General features: G+C 34.6%; 1 protein-coding gene across 3 annotated transcripts in view; it reads left to right on the forward strand.

Annotated features, from left to right (window-relative positions):
• KCNH7 (potassium voltage-gated channel subfamily H member 7) overlaps nt 1–25794 on the forward strand; it is a 212126-nt gene that overhangs the window by 162188 nt on the left and 24144 nt on the right. For all 3 annotated transcript variants that reach the window (XM_071747510.1, XM_071747511.1, XM_071747512.1), the window contains 6 exons: nt 1020–1445; nt 9032–9431; nt 10157–10356; nt 21166–21418; nt 24063–24268; nt 25601–25700. In XM_071747510.1, the coding sequence (XP_071603611.1) occupies nt 1020–1445; nt 9032–9431; nt 10157–10356; nt 21166–21418; nt 24063–24268; nt 25601–25700 (1585 nt within the window). The remainder of the gene's footprint in view (nt 1–1019; nt 1446–9031; nt 9432–10156; nt 10357–21165; nt 21419–24062; nt 24269–25600; nt 25701–25794) is intronic.

Consider the following 25794-nt stretch of genomic DNA (forward strand, 5'->3'; position numbering starts at 1 on the left):
ACTGAATAGAGACGAAAACATAATTTACCTTCTTATCCTTAAAGGTTTTGTTCCTTCATGTCAGAGTTCACTCAGACTGGAGGAGCAGCCAAAGGAAATTTATCTTATCTGGTGCCCACACTATGCTTGTTCTTTGCAACAAAGCAAACATTTCAGCTTCTAGAACCAGCAAATCAAGCAGTGCATACAAACATAATCCCTTCCAAATAAAATTGAAATCCAGCTTAGGTAACACCAACAGATAAAAAATCCACATTTGTAAAGGAATGATAACAAGCTTTAGGCAGCAACAAAAGCAGATGTGAAGCAAAAGACAATAACTTTTTGGTACCCTTTTTTGTCACACTTCTAGATGTAATAGAACAGGCTCAGTCAAATTTGTCTATACGTGGAAGTTTCCACAGTGCAAAACTCAAAGTGGAAATAGCTGTCAAGGGCACTCACAGATCTGTCTCTCTCTTTTTTATTTCTGGTTGCCAAAACGTGTTCTAGTTCATGTAGGCTCTTCTGTAGTGAATAATATACTTAGGGAGAAAAACACTACATCACTGCAAGAATTGTTACTTATTGGTCAGGAACAAGCTGGCAAGGTTACTACGTGGTAGATAAATTAATTTGATGGCATAATTAATTATGCAGATTTCATAAATCAAATTAATGGTTCCTAGAACGATCAAGAATCAAACTACTGTGTAAAATTGTCGATGAATTCTGGAGTCCCCAATATAAGAAGGACATGGAGCTACCTGATCTAGTGGGAGGTGTCCCTGTCCATGCGGGGTGTTGGAACTAGACAATCTTTAAGGTCCCTTCCAAACCTAGACTACTCTATGATTCTATTATATGAGTCTATGAACTTATCAGACCTGACAGAGATCATGAATTTCACAGAAGTTAATTTTCTAAAACAACAAGTAATTAAAGCTTAGTAGTAATTAAAACAAAGTACTTTTTGCGAGATGAACTGAAATTAGGAATTGCACTGCCTGATTACTGACACGGTATATTTCTTATTCTAGGTTCTATCCTTAGGGGCTGATGTTCTACCAGAATATAAACTCCAGACACCTCGCATCAACAAGTTTACTATATTGCACTATAGTCCTTTTAAAGCTGTGTGGGACTGGCTCATTTTGTTGCTGGTAATATACACTGCCATATTCACCCCTTACTCTGCTGCCTTCCTGCTGAATGATAGTGAGGAACGGAAGAGGAGAGAATGTGGATATTCTTGCAGCCCACTGAATGTTGTAGACTTAATTGTGGATATTATGTTTATCATTGACATTCTAATTAACTTCAGAACAACATATGTAAACCAGAATGAAGAAGTGGTAAGTGATCCAGCAAAAATAGCAATTCATTACTTCAAAGGCTGGTTCCTAATTGACATGGTTGCTGCAATACCTTTTGACCTGCTGATTTTTGGCTCTGGCTCTGAAGAGGTAAGCTTAAATGAGTATGAAATCTTAAATTTTGATTTTGACTGTACTGCAATAATCTGTATATCCTAATATATTTTTTGCTTGTCAGTTAATAGGCTGGTTAGTAGTTCCATCCCATCTTTTAAAGATAAACTAAAATTAAATCTTCCTTAGTAGAAGAATGTAGAATAATAGCTTTCATTGACAGAAGAACAAGTTGAATGATTCAGGTAATATTTTTCAATTATACCATATTTGATACCATATTTACAAATAATGAAATAAATATATCATATATGAGGGATTTGTTCAAACGCCTTTATTTAAGAGCTGCTCATTTGATTTGCTGCTTGCTTTGTAAAAACTGCTCATAATGTACATGTGTTGTGTTGGCATTAAAGCATTAATATAAAATTTCTCCATCCAACGTCTTTAGATCAGTTGTTTACTCAGAGTAAAAAAGATTAGTTTTAGTGAAAACTACAACATTTAATAAAAAGATTGGGCTGTCGTCTATTTTGTCAAGAATATGGACTACCAAAAGAAAGGGGAAAAAAGATTTAAATTTGCCAGATATTACTAATGTCATCACTCTATCTGTACAATAGGCTAAAAAAATGTTCAATATATGCATCCAAAAATTGCCTAAAGGTATATAAAAGGTATGCTTTGTTCTGGATCTCAGACCCAGTTCTGCCTCCTGCCAAAGAATTTTATTTAATTTAAGAATGGCTAAAGTTATAGTATTGTTTGTTTTATGAAAAGTGCTCTGACAACTAGAGATTTGGGGTTTTGTGTGATGCATAAAACACAGCAGTTGAAAAAAAAAAAAAGAAAAAAAAATGCAGCAAACCAATCAAGATATATATTCACTTTTCAAAGGACAGAGATTAATTTATTAAAGTTAGTTTTACACATATTTACAGAAGGGAGTTTGGTCAGCCATATGTGTTTCTTAATAACTGGGACAGGTGAAAAAACTAGAAATTATCCAGCAACCTTTATCATGAAATATTACTAGTTGAACTCTATGCCTCCATGTCACAGAGAATGCTAAAACATTATCATTTTAAAATTAATTAATTTTTACTAAATTAGTTTGCTGTGACAAATTTATTTTTTGTATCAACTCCAGAAGCCTGCTCATAATCCTGAGCATACCTTATGTATCCTCACAAATTACATGGAAGCTTAAGTATAGCTTGATCTGATGATCTTAAGGTCTTTTCCAAGCAAAATTATTCTGTAACTCTGTTCTGTGCCTTGTAGTGTCAGTATAAAATAACTGGTGTGTACATGCATACATTTAAGAGTTTCATGAGCATATTCAGTCTTAAAAATTGCAGAATTAGAATAAATATCAGTCATTATTTTTTTTAAGTCATTTTCTTAAGTTTTATATAAAGAAAATGTATCTCTGTCTCCCATACTTCTGAAAACTCATTATAATAATGTGGTCTAATTCTACAGTCACTGGAATCAATAGTAATGTTCCTACTCAATAATGATATTCTCACTAATTTGAACATCAGCATCACACTCAAGGTAAATGAGGAATTTGACGAAATACCTCAGCAACAGCAAATGGTAGAAGGGAATTATGTTAAAGGCATGCAATAAGATAGGCAGTAACAGAAAAGACAGAGGGAAAGTGTTAATGGTTCTTTTACCAAAAGAAAACTTTTCTATTCAGGGGACTAAAATGCTCAGAGATTCAAGAGACACTTTGCTCCCCTTTTGCATTCATTATCTGTCATAGGTCCATCTTTCTGTAGATTTTTTTTTTGTTTTTTGTTCAGTTTTAATAGCATAGACACATGAAAGACAAACATCTTGATAATGGCACTACTTCTGACTTAGGCCAGATAATTCTCTTTCAGATGTGGTCATACCTTTCTGATCACTGAGCACTCATCACTGCCAAAGAATTACAACAGGGACCAGTTCCAAAGTTCATTGAAGGAGTGCTCTTTGGAACTGACCCTGAACATCATTCTTCCACACCTCCCTTGTTACAGACATCTTTAAAAGTAAAGTGCCAGGTGCTAAAGTGATGCCAAAGGGATAACTTTAACATAAGATAATGTTACACAGTACTAGCAAACAAGTGGATTCTGGAAGGTGAGTACATAAATACAAAAATGTGGAACCTGAAACAGAAATTATTGGACCATGTAATTACTTTTCCAGTATTGCATATCTAAGTAAATTAATTCCTTACTCTCTTGAAACGTAGTAATTGAACAGCTTCATTACCAGTAAAAACTCTGTTTACAGCAATGAAACTATAAAGATTATGACCAGTTCAGCATGCCACTGTGACTTCTCACTCTCATTCATGGTATTGAATATGTCAATCACATTTTCTAAGCTGCTATTTGCTGCAGTTTTGACTCCTACATTCCTAGCTAAAATATTTCCCCAATGGTCCCTATTTGATAATTTATCAAGAAGCAAATGTAAAGCTGTTAGAATGGAGCATTTTTTTTTATTTAATAGAATTTCAGTCATAAGGGTTAACCTTTTTTATGAAATGGCTCTTTTTGTTATCTGGAGATTCTTCAAATAAGAACCCCTACGAACAATTGTATTGAGCAGCCTTTTTATTAAACAACATAAGCTCCAAAGATAGCTCCATGTGTGCTCACCCAGCTTTAAAACACCTTGATATCAAACCAAGTCAAGAAAGGGCAGGCAATAATAATCCAAATACCACATGTGGTACTATCTGAATGCTTTCATTTGAGCCATGCTTTGCCAGCCATAGGAAAGCAACAGAGTAAGACAGTTAAGTTTCCAATTTCTAAAAAAAAAAGGAATATAATTCCTTTTTTTGTTTAAGCAGTCTCAATACAAAATTATTATAGCTTTAGTAAACTATTGTCTATTTTTTGTGTATTTTAAATGTTAAGTGACATCCCAGATACTTAGGAAAACTATTAGGTTGACTTCTTAGTTCCTATTCTTTTGGTAATTTATTTAAATTATTCTGCTTATCTGAAAAGCCTGGGTTGGATTTTAAATGAATAATGATTGCAGTGTCATAGCTCCTTAAAAAAACACACATAGACGATGTGCACTTACAAGTGGAATGCATCTTAAAATTACATTTTTGGATATATACTTTTAAAATAATGCACTTTTTAGCATATTGCTCAGTTTCTCACTTTGAAGACAGGTCCATTGTGGGGAGAGATCAGATGGATGTATAGGTAACCAAGGTTTCTTCTCTTTCGTCTAGAACCTACTGCAATAAAACATGCAAACAAGTGATGGTAACATCTTAAGCAAGAAATTTTTTATAATTATAGTTTCATTAAATTGAGGTCAGATAAAACACTCAACTGAACTATGCAGAAAACCATGAAGGCTTTTTCTTTTATGAATTTAAAAAAAATAAAAATTCATCATGAAAATATATCCAGCATGACCACAAAATATGAGTGGATGTGTCTACTGTTCATAGCAGTAAATCAATGAAATAGATGAGTTTTGGCTAAAATGAAGAGATACAAGTCATAGTGCTCTTGCTCTTCTCTGAGTTTTTATGTCTTGTCTCCATTACACAGTGTGTCTGTTAAAGCAAACTGAAAGGATCACACATTTCTAAAATTAGAGATTGAACCTAGTAGCCCTGACTGCATCTCCACTGATAGAATCAGTACCTTACCTCCTTCCAAATAAAGATATATCTGAAAATCAATCTCAGAAAACTTCCAAGAAGGAGGATAATATAGTTTCCTGTTCTTAGTCTAGTAATTTCCTTGGAAAGTCTATTTCAATGAATTTCAAGTCTTTTTCACTGAAGACTGCAGAGCTGATCATACAGGCAGTCTGCCTTTGCATTAGCAACTCTGTAGACTGAGTACAGAAGAGGATGGTGCAGAATTAGGGTAGATTCTGTGGAAATTATTTAGGTGGCTGGCTAATATCAGAGAAGCATGTAGTATCAACTTTTTTCTTCTCTTGACTGTTTTTCTAGATAAAACAAATATGAACCCCAGCACTCCTTGAGCAGGCAGTTATTTATAGACGCCTTTGGCAGTTCTTTATCAATGGCAGTTTAAGTACCATTGCCCTGCTATAAATGAGAAATTTTGTTTAGTTGAAATATTTTTGTTTAATCGCTGTTTGTACTAACACTGTCAATATCATGATGCATACAGCACAAAGATCTTCAACACTGACACAGTGCTCAGAAGAGGCTATTAAGGTAATGGAGCATAGACTGAAAGGCCAAATTCTGGCACGTACTGGAGATTTTTCAAAGACAAAGAAAAGGGTCAACTATGCTTGACTCTATAGTACTCATATTTTGTACAGGCTAAAAAAAAAGTAGAAAATTGGTGAAGATTTTAAGACAAAATGTAGGTGACAGGAAATTATTGAGAAACTGAGGACTTAACACCTGGAAGCTGTAAAGGACCCTAGGAGAGGAAGTACAGTGTAAGCCAGTGTACTTTAATGCACATTGGAAGAGACATCTTGAACTACTTGCACACTTCAGTAGGTTATTTAGTTTAAAAAATACCATTATGGACTTATACATTAATAATAATGGGTTTTATGAAGAAAAAAAATTAATAATCTAGAGGAAACCTAAGGATCTGGCCTTCGGTAAGAAAATAATGAGTTGTAAATTACTTTTTTGCACAGGTTGAATACCATTTATGCAAATAATTAATTAGGTGATACCAGCTGCCTCTTGTTTGATACAATAGTAACTTCTGAATCATACCCTCTGCAATCAGATAGACTGGTGCCCCCCTCTTTCAAGTCATGCTGTAATCAATTGCTGCCCATCAAAACAAAACCCTGCTGTGGTCATTTCAGCATCACACTCGTGAAACTGAGGGTATAAACTAATCTCATTGTTAAAAAAGAAAACTAATCAGAGTTAAGAATACTTCCTTGTATTATATATAAGGATTTTGAAAAAGCAGTTCAGTGACCTGAGCTTGGAAAATGTAGTATGCCATGGACTCCTCTTTTTAGAAGGGCATGTTTTCCCCCAGACAGAAATTAATTGATGAACTTTAAACTTTGTCAAGCTTTTTATTAGAACTCAATAATTATTCCAAAAAACTAAAGACGGTTTCTGTGTGGTTACTTAGCTTGTGGGAAGAACCATGTGTAGGCATGAAAAAAACATATTAGGCATGATGTATTATTTATTTCTGTGCTATTACTGAAGTAAAAAGATAAAAAGCCAACGCACTTTTAATCTATGTCTCCCTACTGAACAATTGCTAGAAAATGTCAAAAGGCATTTTAAAAGGCTAATTAGCACAATAACCAAGCAAGGCAGAAGTATCAAAATTAAGTTGGCAATACTGGTCAACAAAATTTTAGATTGGCAGACTGAATTATAAAAACAGTGCAGTGGAGAAATGTGAGCTGATCTTTTTTACTTTTCTTTATAATTTTGTGTATTTATAATGATAAAGTAAATCTGAGGTGATGGAATGTCTGTTATGGCAAAATCTATGTAAAATGGTTATTACCTAAAGACCTTCATCTTTTTAATCTATTTTACCAATTAAAGAAGACTTCTTTAGTGTCCCGTAGGTATTTTTAACTCTGAAAGTACATAAATATATGCTATGGTTCTAATGAACTACAGTTTAGGCAAATTGTTAAGTGCCTTGCAGAACTGAAATGCTGTCTGCACTGAATATACTATAGTGGGGGAAAAGTGTCCTTAACACATCTTGTACAAATCTGGATTTATATTTTCAGTAGCTATGAGATTCCTATGTACTTCTGGCTGACAGTAAATGTTGTTAATGAAAAAAAAATCTTATGTGGGTATTCAGTAGTCCAGCTAATAATGCTAGATACCCTGAAAACAGAGCAGCAAGCCATTCAGAGAAAAGCTTTCTGGAGCTTAAGATGTTTCCCAGAAGAAAGCAGTGGCCTTGGTTCTGCATATCACTTTCTAGCAGTAACTATAAACACGGTGTGTTATCAATCCTAGAAGCAGGTACTGAGTGAGAAACATGCCATTAATTTCACCAAGTGCAGCTACTTAGAAGGCACTTAGCTGAAAGTAAAATTACAAGAACGAAAAGTAGTTCTATCCTGGCTCAAAAAAGAACAAGTAGCATCTATTCAGATTGGTATTTGCACAGAATAATTGTGGGAACCATGTTAAAAGGTGGGAAACTGACTGAGTAGGACCTCTGACTCCTTGGGTGCCATGCTGAGCAAAGCATTCCAACACACCCAGGAAATTACTTTATATTAGGCATAGTTTTGACACCAAGAACTTTGGTCCTGGCCAAGTGGCATATGGGAGGTGGACTGTTACAGTGTAAAGGTTAAAACTATACTGAGAAGTGGACAGCTCAAAGGCACACCTAAACCTACTGATCATGCTTTCCTTGTCTACTGCCTGCTGTATTTTAGTGTCATTATTTTAGTGTATTAGGAAGTCTTATCATAAAAATGGGGTGGAATACTGTTGACAAATTTTGGATTTGCAATCTACCTTCTGATCTATTATGAACAATGTTTTGAGTGGTTCATTAACAAGTACAGCCAAGAAAGCTTTTTTTTTTTTTTTTGTTCCAAGGACTTTGGGATTTTACTCAGAAACATGATAAATAAAATGTTTATACACGATAATAAAATGTTTATGTTTTTATGTTTCGTCAATAAAACATAAAAACTACTCTTGTGCTTTTTGAAAGAAAGCTTCATCATGATACATGCTACCATCAGAGTGGTTTGTCAGGTTCAGAAATTTTATGTTCCAGTTAAGTGTTACATAATATACAAGCATGCTTTAAAAAAAAAATCTTAAGAAAAAACTTATTAAAACCTTATTCAGTCTTGGCATTTACTGAACAGCTTAACATATGTTCAGACTTAATGGAGGGAAAAAGGTAGCTGAATTCTTTTTGAAAGTGATTAGTCACTACTTACCATCTCTTTTACAAGGAAATAACAAGTATGAAAACAAATTCATGAATGAAAATTGTAAAGTTACATTAGTAAACCTTAGATTACGTTTACAAGCTCAGAATCTCAGAGACTCAACTCATAGTGCAGCTCTGCATTAGAAAGCTTGGAAAATATTCCTGGTTTATAGATTTTTTTTTTTTTTTTTTTTTTTCATGATCTATAGATAGTTGCTCTTTGTGGTATCTGCACCCTGTTCCTTAACTCTTCTATAACATGTGGGCCATAGAATTGCAACAAGTCTCTAAGTTAGGACCAAATAGAGCCCAACAGTCTTGGGACTAATGTCCTTATAGTCTTGATCTAATGGATCATTTAAATCCCTTAGTCTAGATTGAAGAGTACAGATCAAGAATAATATTCAAATTTAAAGAGTACTCAGCAGATAATGACAACTTCAATATATTTTAATTTAAAATGTGCATTTTAATTGATTTTTCACTGTTTTTATAATACAATTGATAGTTTAAAGAACATAAGATTACACTGAAATGGTTTCATCTCCTGCTTTTGTTGATTCTCCAAACTAATGGAATTTGCACTGCTTTGTTCATGCAGACTATTCATGAAACATTGCAGTCTATCCATGAAAGTACATTTGCCAACGCAGAAAATTAATTTCCATTTCTATTTTATTTCTACAGACAACAACATTAATAGGTCTCCTGAAGACAGCCAGACTGCTGCGTTTGGTGAGGGTAGCACGGAAACTGGATAGATATTCAGAATATGGTGCTGCGGTTCTGATGCTCCTTATGTGCATATTTGCTTTAATTGCACACTGGCTTGCTTGCATTTGGTATGCCATTGGAAATGTAGAAAGACCTTACCTGGATCACAAGATTGGCTGGTTGGATTCGTTAGGAGAACAATTAGGAAAGCGTTACAATAAGAGTGATGCAAGCTCTGGACCATCCATCAAGGACAAATACGTTACAGCACTTTATTTTACCTTCAGCAGTCTGACAAGTGTAGGATTTGGAAATGTGTCTCCAAACACCAACTCAGAGAAAATCTTTTCCATCTGTGTCATGCTGATTGGCTGTAAGTTTTACTGTATTTTTTTTTTTTTTTTTTCTCATATTTTGTACAAATGAGTTAACAGTCTAAGCTAATAAGATTGTAAGCATGCAGCTGGAAGGGCAAATTCACAGGGAAAACAATGTCACATGAAAAAAATATGTTGTGACCCATGCAGGGTCAGGAAGTAGTCAATTTGCTCAAATACACAAAATCTGTTATCTAAACTGTCAGAAGTTTTATGGTGTATATCAGTGCCTAAAAGCAAATCCTGTAGGAAGCTGAGTTTTGAGTGGATTTAGGAAACTATAGCCCATCATTTTCCGATAATCATAATTATATTTTCTTTGTTGATTTAAACCCTGAACCTATAAATCTACGTATATCTTCTTAACTCTGCTCTTTATTCTTAACTTGCTCTTAACCTTAGTTCCTAGTTCTTAGTCACTCTGTGGTCCGTGAAATTAGATGAACCTAACTTACAACATTAAATTCAGGACTACAAATCTCCAAAGATCAATATTACCAACTTCAGTAAAATTTAATATTTAAGCCTCATCTGCTAACTGAGTTGGTACTGATACAATCAAATCAATAAAAAAGCTTCAGGTAAATCAATTCTGCATCTCTAAAAACATTACTAGTCTCATGCGAGCTGTTTTACATACAAAATGCATTATAAGAACTGTTCCATCATCTGCAAAACCCAATTATATCACTTAAATAAGTTTTGTTTCTATTTAATCCAGCATTAATGTATGCTAGCATCTTTGGAAATGTATCTGCAATAATCCAAAGACTCTACTCGGGAACTGCACGGTATCACATGCAGATGCTGCGAGTAAAGGAGTTCATTCGCTTCCACCAAATCCCCAACCCGCTGCGGCAGCGCCTTGAGGAGTACTTCCAGCATGCATGGACATACACCAATGGCATTGACATGAACATGGTATGTTGTTCATTTTTCAGGCACAGATGCATGAGAATTTAGAATTTTAGAGATTGAGAGTCTTCATTATTCATGAGCTGTAAAAGTACAAGCTTAAGAAGGTGGATATAAACCAAGCCATTACAAGTTTGGCATCCAAACTGCCTAAATTAATACAAGCTATGTCAGAAAGCTGAGCAGTCACTGTGCATAGGAAAGCTGGAGAACTGCTGTTGACTATTATAAGGTTAAGACAAGAAAAAAAAAAAAAAAGGTACTTATTTCAGATGTAGCTGTTCCAGAATTTTGTTTCTTCTTTGGCCTTATTTTCCACCTCCAGTATCAGTAAGAGTACCTTGCTTGGTACCTACAGAGTAACTCTTCTGTAAAACCTGTGGAGATCAATTATTTTTCAGAATCCTTTCATGTAATCTAGAACAAGTATATTGGAGGTGGGTGGAAAAGAGGAGCAGGCAGGTGGATTAGCTGTTTTTTTCAGGGTGAAATACTATAATCATATAATAGTCTGAATAGTAGTTCACTTGCATTCACAGCCACTTAATTCTTCACTGAAAGTCAACACAGTACTACTATCCATTTAGTGATCCATCAATTAGAATCTAATTTCTAGGAAATGGCAGGGTATTACACTCCTTTTTTCGGTGCTTGATTAAAAACCATGTAAATACTCCTTATAGAAAAATACATTTTGTGTCCAGCTAAAAGGAAATACCTATCTGCTAATGAGGAAAAGCAGGCAGCTATATTTCTGACTTACTTTCTGGAGACAGCAATTTTTTTTCTGAAAAAGTTGACATAGGTTTGTTTGAAGACACTGTGAGCTCTGTCCATCTTAAGGATCTGTGATTCTGTAGCTCTAAGGGGATGCTTTCCAGAGCTGCTCTGAGTTATGGATTAGACTTCACAGCACTCTCCACAAAAATTTCAAGAACAAGAAAATCTATACATTTTGGTAACAATTCAACTAGAAATCACCTTCCAAATTTTTGACATAAATTCAAACAGCTTCCATGTGCGTGAATGACTGTGAGAGTGGTACCCTTTTATGAAGTAACCAGAAACAATGGTATTGATTACAGGCTTTTATAAAGCTGAATCACTGACAGCTTGACTATATGGTTACCATTAAGTAAAGCAGATCTTAAAAGTGAGAGAACAAATTAAATATATTTGGCTTCACCTCCCACTTCCATGAGTGTCCACTCCAGAGGAATATTTTGCCCCACACAGTCCAAGTATACTTGTAGAAACCTCTGCTGGGGATTAATGCAGTGGAAGGCAGCATCAGTAGCTTCATCCTGCATGGCACTGAGTGGCTCTGGTTCCCTCTGTTGGAAATGGGATTGAAGGGTACTCAGCACTTTGCAGGATCAGGCCTTTAAGCTGCAGGTGGGTACAGCCTAAGCCTCAATTAGCTCACTGAATTATTTCTGAAGATATTACAAAATCATGTATGCATTAACTAATTCACTACCAATGGATTTACTTAGAACATCTGTTTCACATGAAATAGTAACTAAAACTGTATGTTGTCAGGTTAAACTTTTCATAATGCAAGAACTGGTGTACTGGAATTAGTCTTGGATTTTTCATTAATGTAAAATACTAACTAAATGGATTAAACAGGCCATATTCTGCAATATGAATATGAATAATATGGAGGCTTTGTTTGAAATAAAATCTGGAAAAAAAAGCAAGTTTAGTATCTTGTTTCATTATATTTTATTTTGCATTCTGCACAATTCTATCCCTAAATTTTTACAGCAGTCACTTAATTTTCTTAAGTAAGTTTATTACATTTAGTGCAAGGATAATATAAGAAATGTGTGATCTATGTTGTACTTATGAAAGATTTATCTCTTTCCTGTCTGCTTCATACCTAAATACATGGAATAACACCACCCACTGGTAAGAGCAGGAGGTATTTATATAAAATTTAATTCCAGTATATAGTGTGGAGAATATCCATGTTATCTGTTGAGTTTAGAGCTTGTTCGATGCTTTCTAATTTTAATTGTAAGTTTTTGCATGATAAAGGGGTAGATAGCAGAGGGAAATAATCAGAGAATCAGATGTGGGGCAAAATGGTCACTAAAAATGAGGCATTAAGAAATGCTAATCTAACCACATTTATTAATCACTGTTTTACCCCACAACTCAAATAATGCTTCTCTGCCCCAAAAGGTCATACTGGTTTGCATTAGATAGTGGCTCTGTAGGAACATCACTCTGACCAAGTTGCCATGCTGATCATTCTGCATTTTCCTTTGCGTGACTGCTCTTAGTTCAAGCCATATATGCATGTTAGCAAAAGCACCAATAAGGTTTTCTTGGCTAGAAGCCATGTGCATATGATATGAACTTGCATGTGATAATTAATTTTGCATGAAATATTTGCATTTACACACTAAAGGGCTAATACTGTCCTCATACAAATGTGTTTGACTCCTGATAATATTTACTGGGAGTTTTTTTGCAAGTATCTGAAGGCAGAATTCGATACAATGTCTTTCTTTTTCACTTCATGACTAAAAACTGAATAAAATTCAAAAACTCCTCCTCCTTTGAGATAGAAAGTGCATGAATAATTTACGTTTTATATATATATATATGTAAATGCAATGTAAATACACAAAATAATCATATATATATATATAAAAATAATAGTAAAGAATGTGTTTCAAAAGATGCTTTTAATTATGATCAGTAATATACATAATAACTCAGGAATAGTGGGGTGGGAAAAAAAAAAAAAAAACAAGCCAGAAATAATAATGCACAAAGACTAAATAGACTCGATTTCCTAAACTAATTCCAACACTCTAACTTGAAACACAGAAGATAATAACATTCATTTGAAACAGCTAAACTTAACATCAGCTTTAAAGATTTAAAGATCTGCTGGTGAAATATGCTGAGACCATCGTTCATTTGTTCCCCTCTGCTTCATTTGTACATCTCTTTGATTATGTTTCATTGCATAATCTATTTTTTATAAAAACAGTTCCACATAATTATGCATGGACTGGATAAACAGGATTTGGGATTTATTTTAATCTGGATAAAAATCTTGAGTATCTAGAATGAGCATAATTTAAATCACATCCCTATGTTATACACTGGCAAAGTTAAATATATAAAAAAATATTTACAGTGTATATTGTTTCATGAAAGATGTCCCTTGTCCCAAAGATTCAAAGATACTCTTTTTGGTTTTTGAACTGTCCTGTTCTGTTTTTCCTAAACTCTTTTTGCCTTCTTTTTCCCCCTTCATTCTAATATTATCAGTCCAACACTGATAATAGCATGCCTGTGATGCTGACCCTAAAAAGATGTGTGTGATGTGATTGTAAAAAAATATTTAGTATTCAAGATCCTTTTTTAAGTTATGCATGTATTTTCTACAGCTCCACTTCCCCTACCCCCCATGGATCTTCTGTGCAGCTGAATAGATTTATTGATTTATTTTACCTTTGAAAAGTGTTCAAAGTAAATAAGTGGGAGAAGCTTCCAAACAGGTTTAACCAAGCATAAATGTTAATCAAAATTCTGGGTCTGGGACAGATTCCTTTTAGTTTTCCATTTTACCCTATACCATGAAAGGAGAAAGCAAGTCAGAATTTTTATATATAAATTTATTGAACCTTCTCCTGCAAGCATCCACGCAAATGATTGAGTTTACACCTGTGATAAGCTGTCTTTGTCACAATGATCGTGCAAGTACTGCAGAGCACAGATCAGTCTTGGAAGTTTGGAACTAGCAATGCTACTACAGCACATAAAGGCCAGGTTCATTGTAAGGTTTCTTTTGTGAGAAATTTGCCACTGGTCACTGAATGACACCACTACATTTATTATTCTTACTTTTCCTCCCACTGTGATAATTTCCTATTTCCTATGTCCGATGCAATTCTACCAGTGGAACTACTGCCAGTGATCTTCTTTGGGCCATAAATTAGAAAAGTAAATTAAAATTTTAAAAATAGCAAGGAGAAATTCCTAATGCCATCAAAGGGTAATCCAAATTAGAAGTATTTGAAACAAAAACTAGTAGCAATTGGTTAAACAGAGCAAATATGTAATCATAGAGGAAAGTGGTACTGCTGCTCACCTGTGTGTCATAATGGCAATCATAAAACTTATGAGCCTGTCAGAAAGTACCTCACATATGATTAGCTGTAAAGTTATCCTTTAATTTTCTATCACAAGACCACTTAAACAAAGACAAATCCCTACATTTCTACATTTGGCAGAGTTATAGAAAAGACCTAAAAAAAATTATTTTCAAGAATGTCAATCCATATGCCAGGTTTTTCACTGCATTGTATTTTGTGGTGTAATGTCTCAAAAACAAGATCAATTAACAATTTTCCAACTATCATTCTGTTTTTGAAAATATATGGATGTGGTCAGCTTCCAGCTTCTACAGAAATTAAACTTTTCTGTTGATGAGAATGTTAACAGTCTAAGAAACTGAAACAATTCTCTGTCCTCCTCACCCGTCAATGTAATGTATCTCAGAGACGACCTTTCAGATCTACTTGAAAACTGTGATAAGATTATAGATGAAGAACAATCCACTGCAGCTCCAGCAATTTCAACATTAAAATCTCACACAAATCCATTTCCTGGCAATGACTGAGAGAAAAAGATCCTAATTCTTGATAAAGTTGTCAGAATTCAAGTCTCATTGAAAGGGGAATTAGCTCGTCATCATCATTAGCTCAGCATCTGTTCTCTCTCAGCTGTTTTAAGGACCTCCTTCATATCCTACCAAAACAAACAAACAACACAAACAACAACAAAAAATCTGACTCTGGAAATCTTTCCATATGAAGATGAATTATCAAAAATAATCTTTATTCTATGTGAAGCCCAAGAACTGCTGGAGCAAAATTGTCACCATCTCTAACTTTGTTCATTCTTTTTTTAAATGGTAAAAGCTCTTGGAAATGAGCCCTTTGAATTTCTGCTTTTAAAAATAGATAATTTCTATCATTAACTATCGCAGAAATAGTAAATTTTCAGTTCTCTCTAGAAATAAAACTAGGCTGAATTACAGAAATATTTAGCCTAGATGAAAATGTTTTCAAATATTAGAGTCAAATGTTTTTGACAGAACTAAATCCTGCAGTATTCTTTCTAATACAGGAAACAGCTGCTGGGGGACAGAGATGCTAATTCAAAATCTATGCAGCACAATTTTTGCAGGTAGAGTCCCAGATTAGTGTTAAAATTTAGTGGCAGAAAGATAAAAAATAAAGTCATATGTCATTTCACAAAATATGTTAATCACTATTATATAATTTCACTCATTCTTACAGAACAAAGCCAAAAAAAAATTTTTGATTTTTAATATAAATCTAAACTAGAGTGAACTTGCCAAAGCATGGGTTTTGCTTCTTGTGATTAGTTCAAATTAGTTGAAAATTAGTTCAAAATATTAATTTTGTTTGAGAACTTTATTCAGCATTTAGTGATGCCAACATTCTGAAATCTGTATTATGGAGATGATATCCAAATAGAGAAAAAGTATGTGTAGACTCTGACACAAATTTAATTTATTAATATTTATTCCAGCTGATTTGTACCTCCAGCGGCTGGATTAGTTTTTGTGTGGATCATTTTCTCAAACCGATTCACGGGGAGAGATCAAGACAGAACAGGGATAAACAGATAATGTGAGAATTCCTCTTTGACTTTATGCCAGCTAAAATTGTCAGATGAGCTAAAGAGTTTACCTTTATCTTTCTTTCTATATGCCTGATACTTGCCACTCATAAATAAGTCTGACTCTGATTCTAAGACAAGAAAGCCTTATTCAAAATGGTCAGGGCAATCCCAAACACAGATATAGGTTGAGTAAATAATGGAATAAGGACCTGTAGCTATTGCTTGATGAAAAGCTCAACATGAGCCATTAGTGTGCACCTGCAGTCCAGAAAATCAACCGTATCCTGGGCTGCATCAAAAGAAGCATGGCCAGGTCAAGGGAGGTGATTCCCTCTGCTCTAACAAGACTCTTCCTGGAGTACTGTGTCCAGTTCTGGAGTCCCCAACATAAGTAGGACATGGACCTGTTAGAATGAGTCCAGAGGAGGGCAACAAAGATGATCAGAGTCTGGAGAACCTCTCCAATGAAGACAGGATGAGAGAGTTGAACTTGTTCAGCATGGAGGCTCCAGAGGGTCTTATAGTACTTGAAGGCAGCCTACAAGAAAGCTAGGGAGGGATTTCTACAAGGGCATGTAGCAAGAGGACAAGAGATAATGGTTTTAAATTAGAAGAGGTTAGATTTAGGTTAGACGTATGTTAGACATTAGGCAGAAATTCTTTCCTGTGATGGTGGTGAGACGCTAGAACAGGATGCCCAGGGAAGTTGTAGCTGTCCCCTCCCTGAAAGTGGTCAAAGCCAGGCTGGATGGGGCTTTCAGCAACCTGGTCAAGTGCAAGGTATCCATGCCCAAGCAGGGGGATTGGAACTAGATGATCTAAATGGTTCCTTCCAACACAAATCATTCTATGGTCCTATGAAAATGAGTTCCAACACACCCCAGAGAGACCCACAATGCACAAGAACTCTCTTGTGACCTCTTTGGTCATCATCAACATCACCTTTAATGTTTCAACTCACCTGCATTTCAACAGAGAAAATGTATGACAGAAGATAATATGCAGAGTTAAAGGGGTATATTTGACTACTCAAGTGCAGGGACTGGATAGAAAGGTGATGAAAGGTGAGACTGTTCCACCTGGAGAAGTGAAGGCTCCAGGGAGATCTTATCAATGTGAACACAAAACTGAAGTGTGGTTGCAAAAAAGATGGAAACAAGTTCTTTGCGGTGGTGTCCGGTGACAGGACTAGAGGCAATAGGCACAAACAGGAGGTTTCACCCAAATATTAAGAAATGCTTTTTTACCATGAGGAAGACCAAACACTGACACAAATTGCCTACAGAGGTTGTGGAGTCTCTGTCCTTGAAGATATTAAAAACCTGTATGACTTCAGCTTGGATGGTTTCCGAGTATTTTCTGCAGGACAGATGTCAATAGGTGTTCCAGAACTGAGGACAGAAATGTAGAAATTTTTATGAATGTTATGATTTATTCAAACAAAACAAAGTTATCGCTGCCTCAGACTTTTGGTTGTATGAGGTTAGGGAACATAAATGTCTCCAATCCTTTTGTCATGAAGGTGCATGGTACATGTATGAGTAATACTTTGTCATCTTGAGAGATAAAAGTTAATGAAGCTGGACTCCCTCTCCACAGTCTTCAAGGCATTAGGAATCATGTCCTTGCTATGCTGTCCTCTTCTCTAAGCATGCCAAGTAGATAAATCAGTGTTGTTTGACATGGTTTATTCCAGACAGGAAGAGAAGACTAAACTTGGACAGAACCACCAAGGAGCGACAACTGGAGCCTATGGTCACAGCATCATAACTGTTTTTCCTTTACTTTTTTTTTTTCTCTTTTTCTTTTTTTCCTTTTTTTTTTTTTTTCTTTTTTGAGGGGGGGGAGAGGAGGATGGATAGAAAAGAGAGGCTGATTTTATATCTTGTTACATATCCTTTTTAGAAGAATTGTGTCTTTTGAATTATGCATGAGTTCTGATTCTAACTATGATTCTAACCATAAGAATCCCAGATTTTTCTTACCAGGACCCAGTGGAATTGCCGTTGATGAGACAATGAGTGTAACAATAGAAACATGTCCAGAAAGAATGAAGCAATTGAAACTCATACAAACCTGTATTCAAATGACTATTAATTTTGGATTTGTCATTGAGAATAATGCTTTTTAAAGAGCAAATCTAGCTTTATTGTTTTAAAATTTTATTTTGAAAAATATTTTATTTTTGCATCACCTAGTCCTGCATTCATGTAATGTCAAGATTGTGCTGTCTCTTAGTTGTTTAGAGAAGTGTATTTTGAATTTTTGTTGTCACATTGCAGTGTGACTTAAATGTATTCAGAGATTGCAAAAGATAGCATCAAATTAAGTGAAATACAGTATTTAGGGTATTATTATTTTTAAGATAATCTCATGATTTTGAAGACTCCATGGGTAATTTTCTAATATTTAGTTTTCAGCGTGTGCACACATAAGGTATCACTGTTGATTAACACATTATAAGAACACGATTTTCAAGACAACGAATTCCTGCTCTACACAGACAAAGATATCTGTGACAATCAGAAACTCCCTTATTAACAAAAGCTGAAAATTGATGAATAAGGAATAAATTCTCAAAGGCATTACAATATGAATGTTACAAGTGTACATGTATGCTTGGATTCACAAGATGTCGTCTGTACTGCACAATATAAAAGGTAGTTTGGAAACATCAGATTCTGTATAGTGTCAGCTACTGGACTTGGATTAAATATTTACTGTGTGCACAGTATGGTAAGCTCCTTTCAGTAATATGGTATATAGAAATGTTTTTACAAATTTATCTTGAAGAGAGATTTCTTGGATTTCTAAACTTGTATTAGTGGCTTAATATACAAAATTTCGTTGGAAGTCAATGCTATTTGGTCACCTGTCTTCCTTCTCGCTATTTGACAATTGTGGTATTAAAGATTAAATGTTCTTCCTCTCTGATGATGCATAACAATTATTTTAGATTGTAAGCTCCACGGGGCAGGAATTTTTAATCACAGATACTTGAACAAAGTCTAGTGTCTTTCAGATGTTATTGGCAGATAAATATCAGCTAATATGCAACACTTTTATAACAATTTCATATTAAGTATAAATTAATTACCAAAATAATTGTTTCATTAAAGAAATCCCTTAAGTATCTTCAGAAATATAAGCAAACACAGATGGTCTGCATGGTTTTTGCTTAATGGTAAAGTACAATCCCTTCATAAATGAGATAAAGAAAGCTGATGTGAAAAATTGATACAATTTATCCTAAGGCTGTGCTCTTGGCTTTCTAAAGATTCAAATATTTTTCCATTTGCCTATGAATTGAAAACATATTTCTTATTTTGCAACCTTTAAAAAATGGATCTCACTCAGTTACATTCAAATAGGCATATAGCAAAAGAATTAATTCAAAGTAGGTCTTTTTATACTCAGATGAATAGAAAAAAAATTAAAAATAAACACCAGCAGTTTTTATCCACCTGTATAGTAAACCAGATATATTTTGTTTCAGTTTCTCAGTATAATTCAGTAAATAAGTTGCTACAATCAAAAATATTTTTATTTTAATATAATTACATTAACATAAAAAGATTAATCACATACTAAGCTATTTCTAGTGGTATGATGGATACTGAAAATAGAATGGCACCACAAAAGCTTTTCATTTATCATGTTTTATTTTGCTTATTGTTGAATGCTGGCTTTTTCTGAGGATGTATAAGTTTCATGTGGTAATGCCCTATAGCTCATGAAGTTTTTGTACATATGTGTGTTAAAACATTTGCTTGTTATTTCACAGCATTGATTTCCATTAGCAACCATAGAAACATAAAGGTACTAATATTTCATTTGTAAATCATAGCTCAGCTTGTGTGAACAGAAGCCTCATATCAGAAATCATCTCTGTTAGCAAAGGATACAAGTTGTGAATATATTTATGCAATGAGAGTGAGTGCACAGACCTTTATTGTGCTGAAGTAAGAATTAGTATAGCAACAAGTGAATGCTTTTTGTATATATGTATTATTTTTTTCTTTGCAGGAATATTTATATGTTTGTCAAAAAACAGTGCAGAGGATAATCAGGAATGAATCCATAGACTTCTCTAATAACAAAAAGACATATTGTTAGCAAAAGACCAGTAGCATTAGTCCCTGTTTTGTCCTTGGAAATATGCAAGAGATGTAGCCAGCCCCAGGAAAAGCATATAACCCTTTACCATCACTGACAGCAGATAACAGGATTTAAAAGAAACTTGGGAAGTGCATCATAATGTGTCAGACCCATTCCAACAAAAGGAAGTCATAAAGTGGGCATCAGTCCCTTAGAAGTCAGTAGCTGAAATGTTTACTAATTGTAAAAGAAACAGAGGTAAGATGATCCTAGACAATTTAGAATTCCTCACACATACTGACCACATTGTAAGTAGCTCACTTTTCATCTTCTAAACAAAAATCAGTGTGTTACCATGGTACCAAAGAGTCATACCATGGCTCTACTTCAGGCAAACTCCCATTGTTCTGAGTAAAAGATGAGCAAGGACCAGAGCAGCTGGCACCAAATTTTGCTGAATTAATCATCTGCCTGTCTAAATCTGCATAACAGCACTGTTTCAGTGACACATGTTGCTTTTTTTCTGATAAAATTCTAAATTCTACATTTGCAAGCAGAATATATTGAACATCAAAATGCTATTAAAATTGCTGAAGAATATCTGATCTTGTTCAGATAGCTCTCATTTTACAAGTGTCATGTTTATTTCAGCAAAAACATTTTATATTAAATGTAGTACTTTTATAGTTGATAAGAAAGAAACAGACATGATAGTCCATATAGGTGACATGGAGTCAAGACTGTCCCTTTAGTTGTCTTGTTATTTTACTGCAGTGCATTCATTCACATACCTTGCTACCATTTCTTGCAATGAATGAAATCTAACATATTTTGCAACTGCTACATACACTAGTATGTACATTAGTATTCACATTCTATAAGCTCTGCAATATAAATAACACCATGCACTTGTTGAATTAGAATCCACTGGCAGGTCTGAGGGCCATCTCTGTATGTCACTCTTTTCTTTCTGTTGAGGAAGAAAACATAAGCAACTATCATAGCATTCATATGAAATTCTTCCACTTGTCTTTCCAGGTCCTGAAGGGCTTTCCAGAATGCTTACAAGCTGACATTTGTCTGCACCTCAACCAAAATTTGCTTCAGAATTGCAAAGCTTTCCGGGGGGCCAGTAAAGGCTGCCTTCGAGCTCTGGCTATGAAATTCAAGACAACACATGCACCTCCTGGAGACACTTTAGTGCACTGTGGAGATGTTCTCACTGCTCTTTACTTTGTGTCAAGAGGCTCCATTGAAATCCTGAAGAGTGACATTGTTGTAGCCATTCTTGGTAAGTAGATTGCTGCAAGGCATGTTAAAAGAGTCTAAAAGAAATATCCATTGTTGTTCCTGAGGAAGGAAACTTGTAAATGCTTTATTCACTGTTTTTTTTTAAATGAAGCAGGGAAATAATTTGCTTAAGGAGCAAAGTCTACCTTACTGCAATAATTCGTGTGCATCAAAGAGCCCATGTCCTTGAATATCTAAAATAGGAGAGCAGTAGTGTGTCAGATTTATCCCTAGGTAAGTGGAAAGCTGCAAGCTGAGGCAAGCAGATATCAAATTGCTCCAGTTCTGATTATGCCACAAGAACCAAGGTCAAGGACACCGCTTTTTTTTTTTTTTTTTTTTTTTTCTTTTGGACAGTTTATAAGTGTACTGAGACACAGAGACTTCCTGCATGCTAACTGGATAAAAACATATATCTATTGCAGGCATTCAAACCATCTTCTGAAAGTTTTTACAAACATCAGCTTCTGCCCATTTAGCATCTAGAAAAGGAATAGAACAGACTAAGCTGATTTAGATTGATACTTAAGTGTAATAACACTAAGATCAGTTGCTTATATAGGGAAAGTATACAGGATTCTCTCTGATCAAAGATGGAACTAGGCTGTTATAGAATAAAGTGATTGGCTGCTATCATTTAACTACTTAGCAATACCTCCAAAATTCTCCATTGCAGAACAAAAGGGAAAATAAGGCAAGAAAGCCTTTTCCCTTAAGCAAATTCTTTCACTTGTCTATCCATGCTTACTTGGTCTCCATTTGGCCCAGCTGTGGTTAAGCTCCATGTTCTCCAACATGGCAGAGGAGCTGGCACTACAGATACCAACTTGGCCATTTATTGGTAACTTTCGAGATTATTATTGGTTCAGAGTTTTCTATGCCCTTTGCTTTTCCATAGAAACTCTCCAGCTTCTCCAGGCTAAGGGCAGTGAAGCTGAGAATCACAAAAGGAAACAGAGGTAGACCCACAGAAGCAGAGTGTCCTGCTTCACAAGTATTGCAACTTTGTCACAGAAATCAAAGAATTCTGGAAATGTTGGGTTTGACCCCCATTTTTCCTCAACTCACCAGCACTGTCTCATGTTACTGAGCAAGGTTTGACCAGTACTGACCTGACAACAGTAATTCTGTGCCAAATCCTTAGAAAATGCAATGGCTGTGGACCTCCTAGAATCTAACACCTCTTTCAGCTTTGTAGACAAGATTTAAAAATACTACAATCATGACAATAATCATATTTAAGAGAAGATATTAAATGCTTTGAATATGGATCTCTGCATTCATAAACATTAAAGACAGAAGGACTATGACATTAGTTAACCTCTGGTTAACCTCTGATGTATCATTGACTCCTGTTACATTTCATACCTTTAACTATCTATTGTGTCTAATGAACTGTGTTTGATAAAAGAAAAGCTATGGGGTTTGATCTGAAGACATAATAAGATGAAAGAGATCGCTTTTCCTGGCAGTTTATTTCTGAGTTAGTAATTTTTATTGTTCAAAATGTGTACTTTGTTTCTTGTGTAAAATCATCTTGTTTCAATGTCTTTCCATTGGTTCTTGATATGCATTCCTTATTATGTTCTAGAAGCATTTAGTATGGAATAATTTTTCCTCTCAGTGAGGATTTATGCAATATAATCAGGTTAGCTCTTAATCTTCCTGTTGATAAGCTAAACAGAGTGTACTCTAATATTCTCACTGTAAATCATCCTTAAATTATCTTTCACATTTTTTAGCTGCTTGCTCAGTTTTAATCTTCCTTTTTAGAAAATGGAGAAACCAAAACTACTTTCAGTAATCTAATATAAAAGCCACAAATGTTTATCAGAGATGCACTGTCACTCTTGCACTCTTTTTTACTAGTATATTGTTTCTCAGCTGCTATGACCCCTATTCTTTTCCACAAGTGTTTTTCCAGTTGTCTTCCCAACCTCATTTTGCAGGTAAACCCTGCAACCCTTAGTTTAGAACACATTTTACTCAGGACTACAGCTGCTGCTGCAGATTTGGGGAACACAAGCAATTAAAGATGACAATTCTAGCAACCAGGTACAGTGAATGTATCAACATTGATGGAAAGAATTCTAATAATATCAAAATAGAAGCAGCTCTGTTTAAAGAGCTTGTTGAAAACAACTTCTGCATCTTACATTCCCTCTGGAAAAAAAAGAAAAAACCCTACTTAAATATACTTCAAATATGGCCTGTTTCTTCATGTAATTCTTAACAAAATCAGATTGCAAACCAGACAGGTCCTGGACTCCACTCAACTATAGAAATTACACCTTTGTCATCATAATAAGAAGACTTAAATCAGTAAATATTGTTTTTATGAAAAAGAAATAAGCAACTTGCTCTAGTCATGATGTTTTGATGGAACTGAAGAAATCCTGTGATGAAAGATTCCCCTTTCACTTAGTCCAGTTATATGCCTGTGTAATTTCATTGGCTTTCATAATTTCACTTTTAATATTAATAATGATAGCTTTTATTTATAATAACATGTGCACTGGTAATCTGATTGCATTGTTTTGTGTAAGATCAATTGTTCTACACTATTATCATAAAGAAATATATAGTTCAATTTTATGGCTTATTCATGTTTAAAATAATAATCTCCATCTAATTTTTTTCTGCAGGGAAAAATGATATTTTTGGAGAGATGGTACATCTTTATGCAAAACCAGGGAAGTCGAATGCTGATGTGAGAGCTTTAACTTACTGTGACTTGCATAAGATCCAGCGAGAAGATCTGCTAGAAGTTTTAGACATGTACCCTGAATTTTCTGATCTCTTCCTCACTAATCTAGAACTAACTTTTAATCTCAGAGATGAAACTGTAAAGGTGATTTGTTTTTAATTTATTTTATTTTTTAATATTGGGCCAAATCTGTGCCACAGAAAAGAAACTTGAGATTATCAATTGAAAAAGCAAGTTTAGCAAAATTAAAAGCCTGAGGCCAAATCCAATTTAAAAAAAATATATTCACCTGATTGTTCCTTTTGAAGTTAGTCAAACTGAGCAGAAGTCAATGAAAGTATTCAGATTATTTTAATTTTACAGGATTTGGCTCTTCATTTCAAGAGCATTAAAGTTTCAGCCAGGGGAATTTTGAATGTATTGTTAAAGCCATGGAAAATACTTTCTTTTCAGATGACTGTAGCCTGGGTCACCATAAGGAGAATTTCTGACAATAAATATAATTGTAAAGCCATAAAATAAAGATAAATCAGATTATCTGGATTCATTAGGTGTCTAACAATAGAAAATATTTAATTGTCTTTCAATCATGAATTGTTATTGTCTTACCTTGGAGTGCACTCTACCTCCTAGAATACTAAAAGCATTCAAGGGACTTTTCAGTCAGTCTTCATAAGTGCAGAGATTTCTTAGTCTTTTTTTCCCTTCTAACTGTCCCCTTTTGTCCAGATTACAAGAAAAAAAGCAGAAAAAATAGTATAGTGTTTCCTCTTCTCAAACTGCTGTGTTCAGTCTGAATTGGGAAAGAGAGAAGCAAGGCTATTGCTCAGTTCAGTGCTGAGGCTAAAGGTTTCCCTAGAAAGCTGCAGAAAGCATAACTGGTGTTTCATTTGCTTAATTTGTAAATTTCTCCATTTAAAATACATAGAAAGAGAGGGTTGTTACATGCATCTTGTATTTATTATGGTAAAAAGAACATCCATCTTCTGTAAGACTGATGGAAGGAGACAACACTGTTGTGTTGTGAATGAACTGGGTCAGAGAGGAGAGGTCTAAAAAGATAAAATCATGATGGGTAAAGTTGCTATAGCATACAGTATAGCATACATCATAGAGGTTAGATTTTTTGGGGTTTTTTCATTGATGTCTCTATGAGTATTTAAACTACATCTGTTCAAGATCAGGAAGCTGATAAGTCAGGAATATATATCTTTCCATGGAAGCTTATTATCAGGATGATACTTTTGTTTCACCATCACTTGGAGACATTATTGGTTTTGCTCAATCTGCAGGAACTTTTTAATGTTAGCATTGAGCAATACCATTAGGTGAAGATGGAGAGGTTGATGCAGACTGACTTGTGTAATACTGCCTTTCTGAAAGCTTGAACATGATTAACAGTCAATCATCTATTGAAAACCTGCTCTCTTTAGATGGAACTAATCTATCATTATGTTTCATATTTCATTAATCAAGTCTGACCTCGTAATAAGATCACAAACTACTAATGATACAGATGGAGATAACTGCAAACTACGAAGACGGAAATTGTCCTTTCACAGTGAAATAGAAAAAGGTAATTAACTTCATTTCTTACATTAGACAGCACTGCTTCATTATTCATTGGTATTTCACTTGATAATGTTGGGTACATTAGCTGTCCTTGTAGC

Source organism: Heliangelus exortis, chromosome 6 (assembly GCF_036169615.1).
Source record: "Heliangelus exortis chromosome 6, bHelExo1.hap1, whole genome shotgun sequence".
In the NCBI taxonomy this organism is placed as follows: Eukaryota; Metazoa; Chordata; class Aves; order Apodiformes; family Trochilidae; genus Heliangelus; species Heliangelus exortis.